This window comes from Pygoscelis adeliae, unplaced genomic scaffold (assembly GCF_000699105.1).
Source record: "Pygoscelis adeliae isolate BGI_AS28 unplaced genomic scaffold, ASM69910v1 Scaffold268, whole genome shotgun sequence".
NCBI lineage: Eukaryota > Metazoa > Chordata > Aves > Sphenisciformes > Spheniscidae > Pygoscelis > Pygoscelis adeliae.
Window position 1 is genome coordinate 908,327 of NW_008825262.1, and position 18,299 is coordinate 926,625.

Below are 18,299 nucleotides of genomic sequence, written 5' to 3' on the forward strand. Positions count from 1 at the left end.
CAGGGTCAACAGGAAAAGGAGGAGACAAGAAGCTAAGCCCTGGTCTAACCATTAGCCAGTGTCAGAGCTGAAGTTAGAAGCCAAGAGTCTCTGGCTTCCACTTGCTCCTGTGCTCCCCTCACTGTTTCATCCCTTAGGATTTTGATATAAGAGGCTAAGCCAGAGTGCTCACTGCTGAGAGCTTTTGTAAGTTGGATGCTTTGTGGAGCCTAGCTGCCTTGGTTAGGGCACTGACGAGATTCCAGAGCCAGGCCTCTCTGGGATGAAGTGGATGATTTCTGGATATAGGTAGCTAGAGGGTGCTGGACATAAACATCACTCCAACAGTCTGATGTGTAGACCAAGGCTTCCCATACCTCTTCAGCTTCTCTCTTCATGCAGTGAGCTAGCAGGGCCTCTTTGTGCTCCAGCTCCCGCTCCAAATCCACCTGGTGAGGGGAGTAGAAGCGTCAGCACAAACTGAGCCACCAAGGTAAGTGCCAGCTCTCAGGCCACCAGTGCAGCCCACCTGCTCCATACCTGTTGGTAGTTGGCCTCAGAAAGCTGCCTAAGAATTTCATCCAGTTTGGTCTGATGCTGCTGTAAATGCCGATCCTTCTGGCCCAGTTCTTTCTGCAACACAGTAATCAAGAGAATCAACAGGACAGTGAGTAAGGCTCACAATCATCTTCCCATGGCAGGGAAGGTTATGTTGTCTGCCAGGATCAGGTTCCTCTACAGGCTGACTTACACAACAAGTAACCCCGTACTTCTAGCTAGATGTTAGAACTGAGTGTCAAAGCTTTTTTGAAACGACCGGTCAGGTTGCCTGGTGTCCCCTTGCCCAGCAAAGATCCATTGCTGAGGCCAGACAACTGTCCCAGAGAAAACAGATCCCTGAGGGATCAGTGGACAATCAGGTGACCCAACTTAACCTGATAGGCTTCTGCACAAGTGTTAGATACTCAGCAAGGCATCACAGAAAAACCATGACAGTAAAAGTCTACCATAAAAAGCTGTGGAGAGAACACAAAGAACATCTGATCCCTCCATCTCATTACAAACGTCCATGGCTATTGCAATTTATTCACTACCCACAGTGCCATTCCTAGAGGTGACTGACTGCCAGAGAGACAGCAGTCACATTCATAAAACTGAAGAACGACCAGATGCTGCCCCCAGCAAAGCCTCCAGTGAAGAGAGGTGCCATTACTTTGTATTCTGCCAGTAACCGGTTTCTCTCTTCAACCTTCCTCTGAAGGTCAACCTGCAGAAATAACAAATATGTGTGAGGTAAGCATTCCTGGAGAGTTAGTGACAACCTCTTTGCCCCCTGTGCTAAAGGGTGACCTGAGACCAAACATCTGCAGGGTTCAAGGGAGCTGGTGTCTAAGGATGGCAACATTTTGGACAGGACAGTTCCTTCCTTGCCCTTCTCTCTCCAGAGAGACACTGTACATGGCAGCTCCACCTGTCAAAGTGCCACTTGCTAACCCAGGGAGCACAATGAGGAAGGAAGAACGCAACTGTACTGAAAACATCATGGGAAGCCCCTCCCTGTTTCAGCTGAAGGTCTTGGAGGACAGGAAGTGGGAGTGAAGAACAGGAAACTCCAGCGAGTCTCACAGCTGGCTAGTAGACTGTGTGCAGTTTTTACTATGCAGAGGCCTTTGGTCGTTCACTATCCCACGACCCCAAGAACTCTGCTGCAACCACCAACTCCACCCTGTGGCTGCTGGAGCCCTCAGGGCCGCCAACCTCCTCCTAAAATAATCTAACCCTCAGCAGTGCAGTGACTCACATTCTGGTTGTGCAGTTCCTCCTTGTCCATGTTAGCTCTCAGCAGTTCCTGCTTTAGCTGAAGAACTGAAGCATCCTGTTGAATCAGCCTTTGCTGTAAAGCATCCTAGGAAAAGATGTTATCTGTAGGAAGGTGCAAGACAGAGGCAGAGACCCTTCCCTGGGAAGTGAGTGACCTAGACCAGTGGCCATAACACAGTGGGGCCACTCAGGGCTGAAGCGTTGCCAAGGGCCCAAGAGAGCAGGAGGTATATAGACATCTGCCTAGTGGGCTCTCAGCCCTTCTGCCTTTCTCTTACCCAAAAGTGATTTCTCTGCCAACATTCTAGCCATCTGGGACAGAGGGATTTCTGTGCTTCTGCCTGAACTTCCTGCTCAAGAAGTGGCCTGACAATTTGCTCTTATGGAAGAAAACAGCAGTGTCTTTGGAGGGTCTTTTCAGTGGCCTACAGCTAGTGTCTCCAACCATGCATCTGCAGCATCCAGAGGGCAGAAAGAGGCCAACATCAGCCAAGGACACAAGGAAACTTAAGCTCTCAGTGTGACCTAGTTGTGCAGTGAAATCCTCTCTGAAGAGGCCAAAGTCAGGATTAATTCTGCACCGTTCACTCAGTGTCACCCAGAAGCTGAGAGCTCTACCTTGGACAGCTACTGCTGTTTGCCTCCTTCACAGGAGCCTGACAGGCAGCTCTAAAAATACCTCTGTTCAGGCGTAGATTATTAGTGTTCAGAACCCCAGAGGAAGAAACTGAGCAAACAGGAGCCAAAGTTGTGAAAAATACTGCAGCTGAAGAGGACAAAGATACCCCCATGCTCTTTTTCCTCTGCTGTCATTAATGAGTTCACTGGGCCAATCCTACTGTGCGTACCCCAAGATGAGGGGTGGGTGGGGGAGAAAAGAGCCATGAGAACCAAGCAGGCATCCTACACCTCATATTTTGTTCAGGGGAAACAGACAAAAGAAGGGACCATTTGACTAAAATCCTATAGACAGAAACAGAACCCAGGAGACCTAACTCCTTGTGCCTGCCTCAACTGCAGTCTCTCCCTGGAGCCAGAAACAGACCATAGGATTCCCCACCTCCAAGTCCCCTAATACAACTCCCTCCACAATCTGAGATTCCTCAGAGGTGTATGGTTGCTGCTGGCCCTACTCATGGGCTGCAGCGGACTCTAAAGCTTTACTATGTATATTTGATGAAGTGCCCCTTTCCTCACCTTTATTCCCTGTAGGTTTCGAGCTTCTTGCTTGTATTTCAGTAGCTCCTTCTGTAAATGCAACACAGTTTGATTAAATGGCATCTTGTCCCCCCCCTTCAGAATCAACCAAAGTCAGCGTTCTCTGTCCCCAAACACCTGCTTCAGAAGAAAGCACATCCCACCTTTTCCCACAGATCAAAGAGCTTGTCAGACCCTGAGCCATTTTAATGGGTTACAAACATGACAAAACAGTTGAGCAGCTCCCTAATCCCCTGCTATTAAAACCATGAGAGAAAAAGATTGCCTATAGTCCCCCAAATCTGTCCTTCAGGGCAATGTCAAATACTTCTCTCCTAGCATCAGAACTGGTGCCAGAGCCAGCATCAGCAGAAAGCTGAACTAAGGCAGGCTTGACAAGGCAGGTTCTTCTTAGCTGCATCTATTTCCTGCTTGAAAGATCGTTTATATTCGGACATGGCTAGAAACTTAACAGCTGTCCTGGATAAAGTTTTGAGAAGCTAGTACAACCTGGGTCTCTCCAGCTTCAAGAACATGCGGGAAAAATATATTTCAAGGCTCATTTAAATTCCAGTAACACTTAGATATTTGTTTTACCAGCAACTGACTTTACCAGCATTGGCTTGAGGCAAAGTGGGGAGCCAGCATATATTTTTCTGGCGCTATCCCACAAACTTTTATTAACTGCTAATATGGATACAATAAATACTTCCCAGACAAGTATTGTGAGTGCTCTCCAGGTCGATGAATTAGGATTTCAGGGAAGCAGGTATCTACGCTCCTGGAGGGATGGAGATCCCACACAGCAGAATATGGGAACAGAGTTGAAGCCCTAACACAATATATCCCCCACGTCATCCGTTGTGTTGTCCACTCCCCCTCCATAAAAAAAAAATCAAGTAGGACAGAGTCTGCAAAGATCTCTTGACCTAAAACCTCTCTTCCTCCTTCAACTGCCCCCCTCTAACCTTTAGGTCTTGATTTTCTTCCACACTCTGGTCCAGACGACTTCGGATTATGATCTGAATGTAAAACACCATGGTTATTATTGTGCAGGACACCTGCCTGTGGCAGAACACTGCAAAGGGCAGCTTGATCACAGAAATGTAGGTACAGCAATGTGCTCACCAGCTGTTCTTCGGGGCAGGCTCCATGTTCACAAAGTTCAAAGGACCCTTCCTGCTCATCCTCAGGTAAAGACCCATTGAGCAACAAAGCCTGGGAAGATGAAGAAAAAAATCTCTTCAGGGGTTTCAAAGGAAAATAGGCTAGCTGCAGCTCTGGATAACATTCATATCAACAGACTCTAAACAGCTTCGTTTTCCATTTCTGCTGATTTATTCCCCTCAAAAATGAGTAGAATTTTTCAGGAATGAACAAGATTTATCCCCTGAAAACGCTCTCCCAGAGACACCTGTCAGCCAATACTCTTCCTCACAGAAAGACACCAAACAAGGACAACAACTTAGATTTTCAGGGAGTGAAGTCTGTCTCAGGCTTCAGTCCAAGGCTAGCCTTCACTACAATAACAGATTTGAAGTCTAAAGCAGAGACTGAACCATGTTTACATTGTAAGGCTTCTCTTCTGGAATGAGACTGAAGCATCCTCTGCTGAAAGAAGCCATTCTCCTAACCACACATCTACAAAAGACTTTAGAAACAGGATGGTCAGGGAAGCCAGCTCCAAGGTAGCCCAGATGTCTGCGGGAAGATGCCAGAATTCCCATAGTAGACTAAATCCAGCCTGAAGGAGGGAAAAGCGTGCACTGTAGGAAGTGTGACTACCAGGACCAGGCCAGATCTCCAGCAGGGTATACCATACTGGTTTTCTCTAGCTGATGGTTTTTACATTGACCTTTCTGTCTCTAACTTCCAGGACTCAGGGCACTTGGTATGTGCCAGGATGTTGCATAAACTGGACACATTGGGAAGAGTCATGCCTCTTTCTTTTGGTTAGCTTTCTAGTTTATTTCTATTTGAACTCCATGGCTAAAAACAAGATATCCCATTTGCAGTAATACTCCCAGTTCAGCCCCAAAACAGTTCAAGGCTGACAGGTCAGGTTCTGCCTGCTGACAGAATCTTCCAAAGAGCTGCAACTGCTGCCGAATAGCAAATAACAATCTGTATTCAGTTAAATTCAGTTAAATAAAGTCTGTATTCAGCAAAAGCTCTTTGGAAAATTGTTTTCTGAGTGCATCCCAAAGTCCTCCCAGCAGGACACTCAAGCAGGAATCACACAGGAACATAAAAAGCTGCCATGGTTTTAGCACCTTATGGGGTATATGTACATCAGGTCCCTGATACTTCAGTCAAACTTTCACGAACTGGAGGCTCTTAAGTATTGAGCAAGAAGGGGAAAATCAATTAATCAAATCCAATTTCTTGGCTAGCAACATCAGCTGCCTCTTCCTACTCCCAGGGGATGAGGGGGCAGCAATGCCAGCTGCTTGCCCTCACTCCTGAAACATGGGGCCAGGATTGGAGGAACAGGACATGTCAGTCCCTCCAGTGCTGCTTCTCCCTGCTCCCAGTGGGCACATAATGCAACCGGATTTTACCAGTGAACCAAGCAATTTTTTTTTTAATTTTTTTTTCCTTGAGTCTTTTGTTTCCTGCCCATTGTCCACAGGGAAAGTGCCCACCCGTCCACACCCCACCCTTCGCCCCGCTTCTCACACAATCTCTGCTTTGTTTACTGGCACGTAAGTATTTACAATTCAAAGGCAGTATGGTTCCCAGCACAAACAGAAAGGAATATTCCTGGGAGAGTTCAGACACTTTACCATATGGATCAGAGGCTCTACTCCCCATGCAGAGTCAAACACATTGGGCTGAGGGTCATTTGGTCAGGGACTGGAACAGGGCAGCAAGGAAAAGGTCCCGGAAATAAACAGTTGTGTAGAGTATGTACCAAATATTATAGTTCAGCCTAGCTCACTGAAAGACTGATGCAAGCCTGTGTGCCCCTGATCAGCTCTGTGAATCTTGATTGATTTCCAGACGTTCCTTGTCTCTCTGCATTACTTCCGATCACAAATCACAGAAGGACTGCTCTATTCTCTCAGGCTGCTAACAAAACCTGCGGGCTGCTAAGTGCCCTGGTGAAGAAGGGGAGTCCCAGCCCCAGCACGTGGGAAAACACTGCTGCATCTTCACCACTTTACACAGTAACATACATGCTTTGCACAGTGACAGCACATACAGGAGTTAGCATAGCATCACAGGACAGAGCACCAAGCCAATGAAGCCAGCTAGGATCTGGACTCCAACCAAAAGACAACAGAGACATAATCACCTTCTAAACATAGGCTTTGCTTTAGATTCTCTGCAGTGCTTCCATTCTTACCTGCATTCAGTGTGCCCTTTGCCCTCTCACAGTCCACCTAATTACTGTTAGTGAAGATCACTGATCTTCAGTCTTCATAGCAATATAATCTTCCTCTCTCTCTCCACATCCTTTCCTCTCCCTCCCTACCGAATAAGAGCCTCAAATCATGTCAACACCGAGTTTTGGAGAAGCCTGAGCTAAGAAAAAGAAAAGATTGTGTCTGAATTGCACAGACTGATGTTAAAATCCTTTCTCTGAAACCCTGGTAAATATACTGGGGCTGGGGAAGTTGCAGACATCTTTCCTCCTTCTCTGGGCTCTCTTGGTTAAGCATGCTACACAATGATGGGGGACACGCATACCCTGCCCCAGGGAAGACTGTGGCTGGATCCAGCTGTCTTCTAAATTGCATCTGGGACATTGGAAAGGACGGTTTTGGCATTATCCATTCTGGAAAAGGTGACCAGCACCAAATCACAATTGCAGGAGCCAAGAGAGCCTAAACATTGCAAGAAAGGAAGATGTCAGAGTGCTTAGTCAGTAGCATTTTGTTGCTGGATAAGGTCTCTGCTGGCTGCAGCCAATATACCCCAATACACACTATATTTCCTCATTCCTGAGGAACTCTTCCCTGAAGGGACTAATCCCACAGGGTGAGACACAGGGAAGAGCCACTGTCCCTATTTAACCAAGGTGACCCAAGAGACCAACTGACTTCTTGCACAATCACCCCAGGAGACCTCACTGGACCAGGACTCCTATTCAGCTCTCTTGAGTTCCAGGCCAATGTCTCAGCTGCAAGATAACCTGTCTTCCAGTTACAGCTGGTGGGAAAAGAAATGCATGTGGAAAGAAACACTGACTGAGAAGAAAATCTATTACCTGCAAACCTGAAATCATCTTCTTCGCTTCCTCCATTTCCTTTTCCAAATGGTCCTGCTGCTCCAAAAGCTGCTCCTCCCATGAATTCTCCAAATATGACCCAGAGTTCCCTGCTTGCCACTCAGGCTGGAAATGAGATTCTGTCTCTTCTGGAAGAGAGAGCAGCTGAATGTGGTCATGACAGACAGAGGAATCCAGAAAAGACTTGCACCACACAATAATTGCCTGCTGTCCACACTAGCTATCACTAACAAACCAGCATGTCTTCTAGCAGTATCAAGGAAGTTGCTACAGGTGTGACATCTTGTCTAATCTCAAAGATATATGCCTCATTCTTTATGCAAAGGAAGCTTTCGGCATACACATATATCAAAGACAAGCATCCTTCCCCTTTGCTAACTTTGCTGCACCTGTACTGGAGTACTGGAGATTCCTCAGTACTGGAGATTTCAAAGCACATCACAGGGGACAATGCACTGCACTGTGTGTGGTAGAAAATACCTAAGGGGAGAAAAGCAACTGTGAGATTTGAAGAGCTTGTCTTCGTGTTAGAGGGTGCACCAAGGACTCGCTGAAGGCAGCATTAAACAGTATTTCTACTTGTCAAATAATACAGCTTTCTCAAGGTGGACAACACACCTAATTCTGAAAAAGACTTTTCTCTTAATAGCAAGTTTAATAGACTTGCACGCCATTTCTGATCCCCACAGCATAAGCTGGATCACTGGTTAACCATCATCCACTGGCTGGCCCAGGATTGTAGATTTTTTTTTTCCTTCCCTAAGAAGGGGTGAGGTTTGATGAGGAATAATCATAGCAGTGCTTGTGAACTAGTTGACCAAAAGTGAAATTGGCCTATGCAAGCTGCTGTGCATCTGTAGATATGCATCTGCAATACCCTACTGTATTCCTTGCAAGCAGACACAGTACTGCTAAGAATTTAAGGAAGAGCCCAGCCTGCCAGCTACCTCAGCTGCTGAGATAGTCTGTCAAACACTTTCGAAGGAGCACTGAAGCAGGACTACACTGGCTGAGGCAGCAAAGCATTTCCTAGGAGAGCTTCTCTGTCATTTGCTCTTGGGATGGATGCTAACCAGAAAGAGTTACTAGGCTGCATTCCTGAGAAGGAAAAGAAACAAACAAAAAAATCGCTTCAGGAACTTCTTTGAAAACCTTTCCTTCAATCTGCGTGAAAATTTTAAGTGTAAACTGACCATATCACAGGGTATTTTTAGCAATACAGCAATGACTTCTCAATGCAAACATCACAACAATACTACAACTGTTCAATTCCTTGCAAAGAGCCACTTGACCTATGTACAGATGCGCTGTAAACATAGACCCTTACACAAAGTCAAGTTTGGGCTTGACAAGCTCACGTGGACTCTTTCTTTAAGGGAATTTAAAATGTTTTTTTCAACATGGCCTAATGAGGCTGCAATGAAAGTATTCACCCTACAGTGAAAATTATATATGACCCTTAATCCTTCTCCAGAGATTTTATTTCCCAAGCATTATTTTGCAAGCCTCACGGACATTGCCATATTATGGCCTTATTGTAGCGTTAAAAGTTTTGGGATTTAGTTTTATGTGAACAGATACTCAGCATCACATTCTCCACATTCATTTCGGTCACTGAGGAACTTTTCAGCAAGTTCATGATACAAACAAATCCCAATGAAAGCGTGAGCTGTAAAGCATTGTCTGCAAGGTACCTGTTTTAGTTTCTGTTTCTTCAGTGTGGATGATCACAAGTCTTTCCTTCTCCTCCGATGGGGCTACAGTGGATTCACTCTTTGCACTATGGATAGGACTGGGCGATGTAAGACTGCAGAGGAAAGGAGAAACAGTTACTTCTAGTGCTGATCAACATCATCCTCATCTAAGATAAAAGTGAATATGCAGGCAGGCTTGTTGAAACTAAGAATTATCTGCATACTAGAGAAGCCGCTAACAAACCAAACTGGGCATGTAACTTTTCCATCACTCTACAGTGTCATAGCAGGCTAACTGCTAAGTAGCACAATGCGTCTCTTCATTTTCCTTAACAGAATGCAAATTTGAGACCGCCACCACAGAATTCACATACACTCACATGGGGGTAAGACCACACTCTACTGAAGGTCTGCTCAGAAACAATTTACTGTGAGCCTTACGTTCATAATGCAAGCTGAACAAAAAGCCACCCTGGCTTGCTTCATCTCTTGCTCTGGCTTTCAAAAGCACCACTTCACTGACTTGAAATTCCAAGGGCAAAATATTTTTGAAAGTCAGATACCACTCACTCATGTTCTTAGGTTAAAACTGCTTGAAAGTACCCACACATTTTCACTGGAGCCACCTCAGCTGACTGTGAGGTTCAAGCAATCTTTTTTTTTAGAAATTCTTCCCAAATGCATCACCCAGACAACATCAAAAGGCGGCTGAAGCTCACTGACCCATTCAATGTACCTCTAAAGTTGCAGGAACTAATCCTTGCAAGTGTGAGCAGGAGTTAATTTTTCATTCTCACCAACACAGAAACAAAGGACAGAGAACAAAAAGAAAACAGTGTGGAAATAATATAATAGGTTTAGAAAAATAAGAGGCTTCGACAGCTCGACTTCCGCATCTTCCCAGCACTGCTGCTACATATTCCACAGCTCTCTCACAGAATCAGAAAAGCCTTGCAATAGAGATGGAAATGACTTGCTAGCAGCTCCTGTCTGGTCCACTCCCACAGCCAGTGCTGGCCTATTTCTCATTTATATTACAGACCTTCAAGCAGTCTAGTTTTAATGGTCCAGACTAAATGGACTTTCACCATGTTAAAGGAAAAGATGAATGCAACTTACTAAGTGCAAGAATAAGTCCCCTTCCATTGGGGATCTCTAACAGCTACAGTACCTGTTCTTTCCCGCTCAAACAGGGTGTGCATGATTGTTAAAGGGGTCCAGGCCACCTGGCTTTGCTCAAGGATTTACCTTCAGGAAGGCTAACTCTATTACAGCAGTCCCTGATTAGGCACACTTTGTATACAACATTTGTAACCAGCCCCCTGCTCCTGCTTGTCACTGAATGGTTGCACAGCATAAAGTTAAAATAATTGTTTGGGAGCCCAGAGAGTACTATTGGGTTTGCATTATATAATAAGGGTCAGAGGAAAGGATGAAACTTTCAAACAGCACAGGTACAAATAGGAAGCCCAGCTGATCTAACATGTCCAGTAACTCTGAGAGGGATTTCACTTCCTTCTAGGAAGAGATCTTGATATTCCCAGCTGATTACTCTGAATGTGCCATCATCCTGATAAGGCCACCAAGAAGTGCATTGCTGGTTCTCATCCATGCAAAAGATGAAAGAATGAGAGCTGTCCTAAAAAACAATATTAGCAACTGTTGAGTGAGAAGGTGGTGAAACTGATGGATGGGCAAGAGCAGGCAACTGGAAAGAATGAGCAGGACGAAAACCAAGGGGATACAGAGCCTGGAAATAACATTCCCCTCTTCCAAAGTCTGCTCCTCTCAGCACCAGATCCACAGTCCAAAGCAAATACAAAGGATCCCAGCTGGGGCAGGGGGGTGGGGTTAAGTGGTTGCTACAGGTCTCCACAACATCGACAATTATACAGATAATGCTTAGGCACTTCTGTGTCCACAGTCCCCTTTCCAGGCAGTTTCCCTATTTTAAAAGGCCAGAGGGTTCACATGGCATCACTGACAACCTCTCAAACCATGCCAAACAGTGAAAAAGCCACCGAGATGCACTCAGATGAAGCAGCAGCACAGGTCATGTTGCCTCATACACTATGCCATCAAGTTAATGCTGGAAACATTTCCACGGTTTTTGTATCCGTCATCAAACCCGTTAGAGTATGAAATATTCACTGATGCAATTTGTTCTGTAAAGTACATAACAATTCATGATTAAAGCATGCAGAAATAAGTGCTGGGAAATTAAAGCTATTTAAGACAGATTTATAATGCAAACTGTTCCACTTAATTCCTTTTACCAGTTGGTTTCTTAACCCATATCCTTCCTCCACCGAGTCCCAGAGTTGCCAGTGCCTGTGCAGTCAAGGCTTTAGAGCAACAGCCCCAGTGATAAGTCTGAATTCTCACAATTTTAATCAACACCCCATCCCTGCTGTTTCAAATGACAATGGCAACAATCGCTCACCATTTGACCTGCTTCCCTCCCATGATCCCACTTTAACCTTTCGCCTCACAGAATCCGTTTCCTGGGGAGCCTCAGGATTCTGGCTACAGACATGCCTTGTCCCTTCACATGCTCAGAATTCAGTGCAGAAGACACCAGCTCCTGTCAAACTACTGGAGAAATATTTGCAAGCCAGACCGCTTCACATTAGCTGAAAGATTCACAGCAGAAACGAAAAAAAACCTCAGGGTCTTTGCAAGAAACCGTCGGATGGCAGACCAGCAGCCCCACACACGTATTTGATTCCAGAGTAGGGAATTCTGCAGCCTGGGTTTTGCTTTTGCTGGTTTTCCTCTCAGGTTATTTGTCTCTTGCGCTGCATTTTGGTCAGCTGCACACTCTGTTTTCATCACACAGACTGTGATCTGGATTGCCAGTGGTGTTTCTCATCCCATTCTGCCCTCTTTAGACTCCAAGCACCTGCTGCAGATGCCAACGAACAGCCAAGAGAAGGTGCTCCTGCAAGCAGTAGGTTCCCTGCTCTTCCAGGCTTGGATGCGGTCTCAGAAGACGGCATGCAGCACTTCCCAGCCCTATGCACGGCTTCCTCTTCCTCGCTATCTCCAGCTCCCTCTCCCTCCTGCTGTCACACAGACTGTGCAAGGCAGAGCCTTTTCTCCGAGATGCCTGGCTCAGAGTGGGGGAGGGAAGGCTGGTGGAAGGGGAGGGGAAAGGGAGAGGGATGGGTGAGGGGCTCAGTAGCCTGGGAATCTATCTGATTTTGGCAAATTTTCCATGAATCATTTCAATTGCCTTTGCTTATTAGAGCTTTTGTCTCTGGGAATTCTGTTATTCAGGCTGTGAGCTCTCTTACTGAAGAGTTAATGCAGAAATGAGCTGATGCTAGGCAGGGGATGCTGCCCTGGGACAGACACGACAGCAGCACAATTAGATGGGGGGGGGGGGGGTGGTGGCTGCAGCTAATAACCACATCTCTAACTAATAAAAAAGTGGCTTGTTTCTCCCAGCCAGTTCTCATAACTAAGCTAGTACATTTCTCTGTGGAAGGAAAAAGAAACAAGCATCTTGTTTTCATTATGAAGCCTGGTGTCAGCAGAAGACATCCCCAGAAGCTGGAGGTCAGATTGCTCCCAATTTCTTTGGGTAGATCACTGATCACTTATGTAAAGATTCTCACCATATTATGTCCTATCAGCAATTGTATCACCATTACCATATGGTAAGAGAACTCATGACATTATGGGGAAAAATAAAAACACAACACAAAGTGATTTAGGATGTGCAGAGAAATTTTCACTCACCACCAAAATACAGCCACATACAAGCAAACAATAGTTATCTGACAATCCATTATAGAGCAGAAGAGTACATATAAAATACTACAGCTACCTTAAACTGAAGAATGATTAGAGGGAGCAGCATGTTTCACTCACTGTCCTACTGAGATCACGGTTCAAGAGTCAACACCAAAGTCCTGTGACATTAGCCATGAAATCCTGTTGCCAAGACCAGAATTTTTACATCTCCCCTGGAATGACAGCTTCTAAAGTACACTCTCTGCTGACATCATGTGGAGGCAGTGGTCCAATACTGGCTCACATGGAGTTCCCACACTCTTCCACATGTGTATGTCTATTTATAAACACGACCTCACAATGATACACAGCAAATTTTGGAGATAAATACAAACTATTGGTTTTTTTTCCTCCTCTGTTGGGTCAAACGACCTTAATTCTCAGGTACACAGAGGCCTCTGTACTACAGAACATCAAAAGTGGCCTTAGAAATCCTGTGGAGACACCCTGCCTGCTGAGAAACTGTTAGTGGCAATCTGTCCTAGGAAAATTAACCTCCTCGCTCCTGCACAAATCGGGATGGGGGGGTGGGGGAGGTGGCAGTTGAGGCACTCTCAGGGAGCAGCCCAGGCAGGACAAGGAGACAACAAAGCAGAGTTGGGGCTTACACTGGGGACAGGAAACTGAGTCAGACAGCTGCAGCTATGCCCGTGCAGGTCTGCCCTCAGTTCCAGAAGAGATTAAATGGAGCAAAGCATCATATCCAGAGGGAGATCTAATGTTCAGTTACACATTCCTTTGTCTTCAAGCTAGTTTCTTGTTCTCTGGGGAAAAAGGGAAAGGCTGTTCTTTACTATGAAGCTATTCATGCTGGATCAGCTCCCTCACTGTAGTAGAGTTTTTCTTCAAAAGCCCCTTGAGCTACACTGTATCTCCTATATCCATGAAAACAAACAACACAGCCATGTGTCTTCCCTCTCCCCTCCACTGCTCAAGTAAATTGTGGCAAGAGTTTTGACTTCTGCCCCAGAGCAAATGGTAGTAAGAGCAGCTTTTAAGGCACCAGTGTAACATGTTGTAACTGGCACACACTGTTCAGGTTTGCAGCTGCAAGCTGTGGCACCTCTGATTGGAACATATTATATGCCTCCATTCTAACCAATCCTGTCTTTTACAGGTTCCATTTCCTTCGAAAGCCTCCACCTGCACGAGCTTGACCTTGCCTAACTTGTGCAGTCAAGAACCCCAGTCAAGGTTGCAGGCTGTTTATAGCACAGAGCATATACTTCTCAGGATCCAAGTCCTACTTCAAAGGGGAAAGTCACCTCCAATGGAAACCATACTGAACTCTGAGTTTCAGGCTTCACAGCAGTATGCAGGAGATTTTTCAGTAAAATAATTAAATGCTGCACTTTAGATTGAAGGTGAAAGTCTGGGGGATGGAAGGGTAAATTAGATAATTGTAAAACTAGAGACAGTTAAACATGATGGATGAGGGCATGATGGCAACAAAGACACAGCTGCAGATCCCCCCTGGACCATATATCTGGATTAAAGACTGGTGTGTTCCTGTAACTGCTGTTCAAATCCACATGCTCCCTCATCTCCATCTCTCTGCAGGGCGTGAGGTTTGTTGGTTTACATTCCTTTTCTCCACATCTTTTCTATCAGCTCTGAAATACTCACCCTTGCACCCTAGCTACTCTGCCCCTTCCTTTCTGTGAAGCAGGCCACAAACTCCATTTCAGCATCCCTCATGTCAGCACTCCCTCAAAAGGCTCCATCTGTACATTCAGGTTCCCAGTAAAATCTTTAGCTGTGTCTTTCCTAATCCTATTCCCCTGGTCTCACTGAGGGACACTCCAGAGCTTTAGACAATTGTAACTCAGAAGTTCCTAGCTCTTATTTATGTGATCACATCATGAATGAGATCAATTTTATTTGTGGAAGAAATGGCAGTAAACCACTGCTTCATGTTGGTTGCTGAGGCTTCATTCTCCAGATCAGGCAGGAGACTATATGCTGGGAACCCTCTTTTCTATCAGAGCTAACCAGATCACAGTGATAAGAAAGGGCATTTTAGGGAATGTCAAACAAAGGACCACAAGGGGACGTACCTTGGCAATAAAGTTCCTTACCTGGAAGAGTGGGACTCCAATGGCACGTTCTGCTGCCCTTCATACTGCTGCACCAGTGCCCGGACACTCCAGTAGGGGTTTTCAATCTCCTCATCCATGCTGCTATTTCTGGAGATAATAATCATAGAATGAGGGAAGCCTCACCTGATAGGAGCAGAAATTCTTCTTGTCTCCAAGAAGGACGGTAGGAAAGCTAATGAAAGGAAGGTAAGAAGGAGGGTACAGCTAGAAAACTGCCAATTAAGAAAATTCTCCTATTGGGGAGCTCCATCCCATCTTCTTGGTGAGGTAAACAGGCCCTCCCCTTTTAAACTCATCCCTAATTCTGTGACTAGAAAAATACAAAAGCTCTGGGAAGGCAAGGAAAAGAACAGAATTTGCAAATAGCACAAGGACTGGCTTTTCTGAAGAACTCCTAGCCCAAGGCCTTTGCAAAAGAAACCTTTAACATTTAATTTTTCAATAAAATATACCATTTCAACCTCATTTCCAAACTGCTTTATGGGTACTCCCTTGAGCCAATATAATATGGGCAAATGACCTTCAGCTGTGTAAGTTAAACCCTCAATAGACCACCATCTGGCTTCCATTTAAATGTCATTACTATTATTATAATCCACATAGCACCTTTTGCAAGTGTTAAATGTGCTTTTCAGAATTACACATCCTTCTGTACATGCATCATCTCCCTTCATTATCACCAGAACTCCTCTTCTTACATGGTAGGCTGCATCAGCTGATTAACAGCACACAACACTCTGCATCTGCGTCTATATAGCAGCAAGCGTAACACTGGAGTGAACAGCAATGTAGAAGACAGAATGGACTTGTACAACAGGCTCAATGCCTCAGTTCTGGAAGCAATTGCTCCCAGATCTGTAACCAGTACCTGTAGTTAAGATCTTACTCTTGTTTCACTTGAAATGAGAATGTATCCAAGTAGACAGCACCAAGAAAGGGCACTGTGCTCAGCACGAAATGGGGAAAATGAGGCAGCAAGAGTTCCCTCTGGCTTGGCCATAAAGAACTGTTCTCTTCCAGTGAGATAACAGAGCCCCAGCAGTTATTTTGCTGTAAAACCTGAAAAGAACCTGGGATACCTGCAGTTTTCATCATGCGGCAGCCAGGCTAGGTCAGTACTCCGCTTTGTTAGGCCACTATTTATTTAGGTTTCAGTGAGACAGCAGCGGTTTGTCTCTATTTGTTTGCACAATAGGAGAGCTACCTTACACCAGGAATTGTCCAGATAGAGAGGCATCTATTTTAAAAGAAATTGTGTCCATCTGCTAACATGACCTGACCTCACATAAACAGGGAAAACTCATTACCTCTGTCTGTGCCGGAAAACATCCCGGCCGGATAGCAAGACATCTTGACGAACATCTGCCAGAGCAGCCACCGCTCCTTGGGCCACTGCAGCAGCTGAGCGAGGCCTGTGACTGGCAGACGATGCTGACAAGTTCTTCCCCACCATGCCAGCAGGGCTGTGATTCATTGCTCTCCCGGAGCCTGGTTTGAAATGAGCAGCTAAGGCCAGGATCAACCTCATGATAGATTTCAAGTTCCCATCAACAATATCTGCAAAATGCAATTAAAGCCAAGGACAATGCCATTAACATGAAGTCCCACCAGAGCTGTATCTGACCAACAAGAATGAATATAATTAAACCCAACGGGACCATGCCAGTAAATGAGGACTATGCAAAAAAGACTGCATTACAGCACTGATACTTAGCTCTGCTTGTTTTGAGCAGAGCAGCAGACTGACTGCCACCTACAGATCACACGTTGAAATGCTTTGAACAGACCCGAGCCTTCCCTCTATGGCCATTTCCAGCTAACAATCCAGTAGGTTACGTGACAGCACATGGTAATTACTGAATGCTCACTGGAAAAGTACAGCAGTTACTGAAGACTACCACTGTACTAGCAGTCACTTCCAATTAGCACATGGAATTTGCTTTTTTTTTTTTAATACTGAAGACCAGAGAACAGCAATATATTTCTTTACCAATAGTGTCCTGTACCATAAACTGTTTGTTGCATCTTGCAAATGTGACCTAGTCAGTTTTAATAATATCACACTAGGCATTTCCCCCAGCATACAAACTAGCTCAAAAACGTTGATCTCAAGTTCACTGCAAACGTCAGCCATTCTTTCAAACTAGGATTTCTCAAAACAGTTTAGTCAACTGAGATACTCAAAGTCTGTTAAAATAGTAGGAATAGGGTTTCCAAATATCAGAGGCAGCCTAAAAAAAATAAAATCATAAGTGCTGGAGGCATGAACGCTGGTTATTACTTACTTTAATATCTGAAATATTAGAAATAGCCAAAATAAGCCACAGTGACTGTTACCTCCACATCATTCATGGAGAACATGAAGCTAAAAGTTTGTGTGAATCATTTGAAGTCCTAGAATGAGTCAATGTCAGAACTATGGCCGGAGCTCTGGAGCATGTGTCCCAGAGTCTTGTGCCTGTATCCTATCCTATGACCACATGACATCATTTAATTGCATATCCAGGTTGATACCTTTGCTTATGTAAGACTTTTACCAATATTGCTATAAGTTCTATAGTCATGAGCTCATAAGACAACTTGCAACATTGCTGAAAGAAACAGTACAGCCTCCAATCTGCCAGTAGCAGTACTGTGGGAACAGTACTCATTATTCTAAATTCTAAGCCTCTCACCAAGGCCTATAAACCAACAGCTTGTACTCTTCTGCTAACAACAAAGGTCATGCACTCCATGCTGTCTCAGCATTTTTCCCCCTCTTTCTCATCTGAAGGGCCACAGACAATCAGAACCATATCCCCTCCCAGCACAGACAGCAAACAGTAAGGATCAGGGCCTGTCTTCTACCCCATAGATCTACACACATACCCCAGCAATCCTTGCGATATCTGATTAAACCATGCTGTAGACATGTGATTTTGCATATTGGGTCTCCTCCCTATTTACAGGCCATGCAAAACAGTATCATAGGCTTCCAGCGGACCAGAAATATTTTTCCCATGTCTCGTTTCACAGTAGCAGGTTTTATGTCTTTTTAGTGAAAGATTCTGAGTCTGTATTCCTCATTACACCATTACTTGATCTTATGTCTGCTCAGTAGCAGGAGAAAAGGCACTTTCATTTCTGTGCACTGTGCTGCTACCAAAAGCAGTCAAGAACGCAGTATCATTCAACCCAAAATCTGTTACTAAACCACAGGAGGAAAAAAAACAAAACTCCCCCACAAACCAATACATTATCTGTTTGATATGAAACAAAGACAGAAACAAGCCTTCAACAGGTAAAATCATCTGTGGTGACCACCAGGGGCACATACCTTTTGCTGATGTCTGATGCATGCGGATCTTTTTTGATGCCACGAACTGTAAGACTTTCTCCACATTTTCTCTCATCTCCTGCTGGCTGGTGGGGTTGACCTGAATGCCATTCAACTTCTCACCAGCTAAAGGAGTGAAAAAACTTTATTAGAGAAGAACT

General features: G+C 45.0%; 1 protein-coding gene across 2 annotated transcripts in view; it reads right to left on the bottom strand.

The window, feature by feature from the left end:
• DIXDC1 (DIX domain containing 1) overlaps positions 1 to 18,299 on the bottom strand; it is a 36,140-nt gene that overhangs the window by 4,493 nt on the left and 13,348 nt on the right. The window contains exons 3-14 of one of the 2 annotated variants that reach the window (XM_009329535.1): positions 18,139 to 18,264; positions 16,130 to 16,379; positions 14,802 to 14,909; positions 8,926 to 9,038; positions 7,211 to 7,359; positions 4,126 to 4,215; positions 3,966 to 4,019; positions 2,998 to 3,048; positions 1,781 to 1,885; positions 1,193 to 1,246; positions 520 to 612; positions 357 to 428 (exon numbers count right to left, since the gene is read on the bottom strand). In XM_009329535.1, coding sequence (XP_009327810.1) covers positions 357 to 428; positions 520 to 612; positions 1,193 to 1,246; positions 1,781 to 1,885; positions 2,998 to 3,048; positions 3,966 to 4,019; positions 4,126 to 4,215; positions 7,211 to 7,359; positions 8,926 to 9,038; positions 14,802 to 14,909; positions 16,130 to 16,379; positions 18,139 to 18,264 — 1,265 coding nt within the window. Of the gene's footprint in view, positions 1 to 356; positions 429 to 519; positions 613 to 1,192; positions 1,247 to 1,780; positions 1,886 to 2,997; positions 3,049 to 3,965; positions 4,020 to 4,125; positions 4,216 to 7,210; positions 7,360 to 8,925; positions 9,039 to 11,368; positions 11,392 to 14,801; positions 14,910 to 16,129; positions 16,380 to 18,138; positions 18,265 to 18,299 lie in introns of those variants that run through there. The other variant, XM_009329536.1, reaches the window with a different exon arrangement.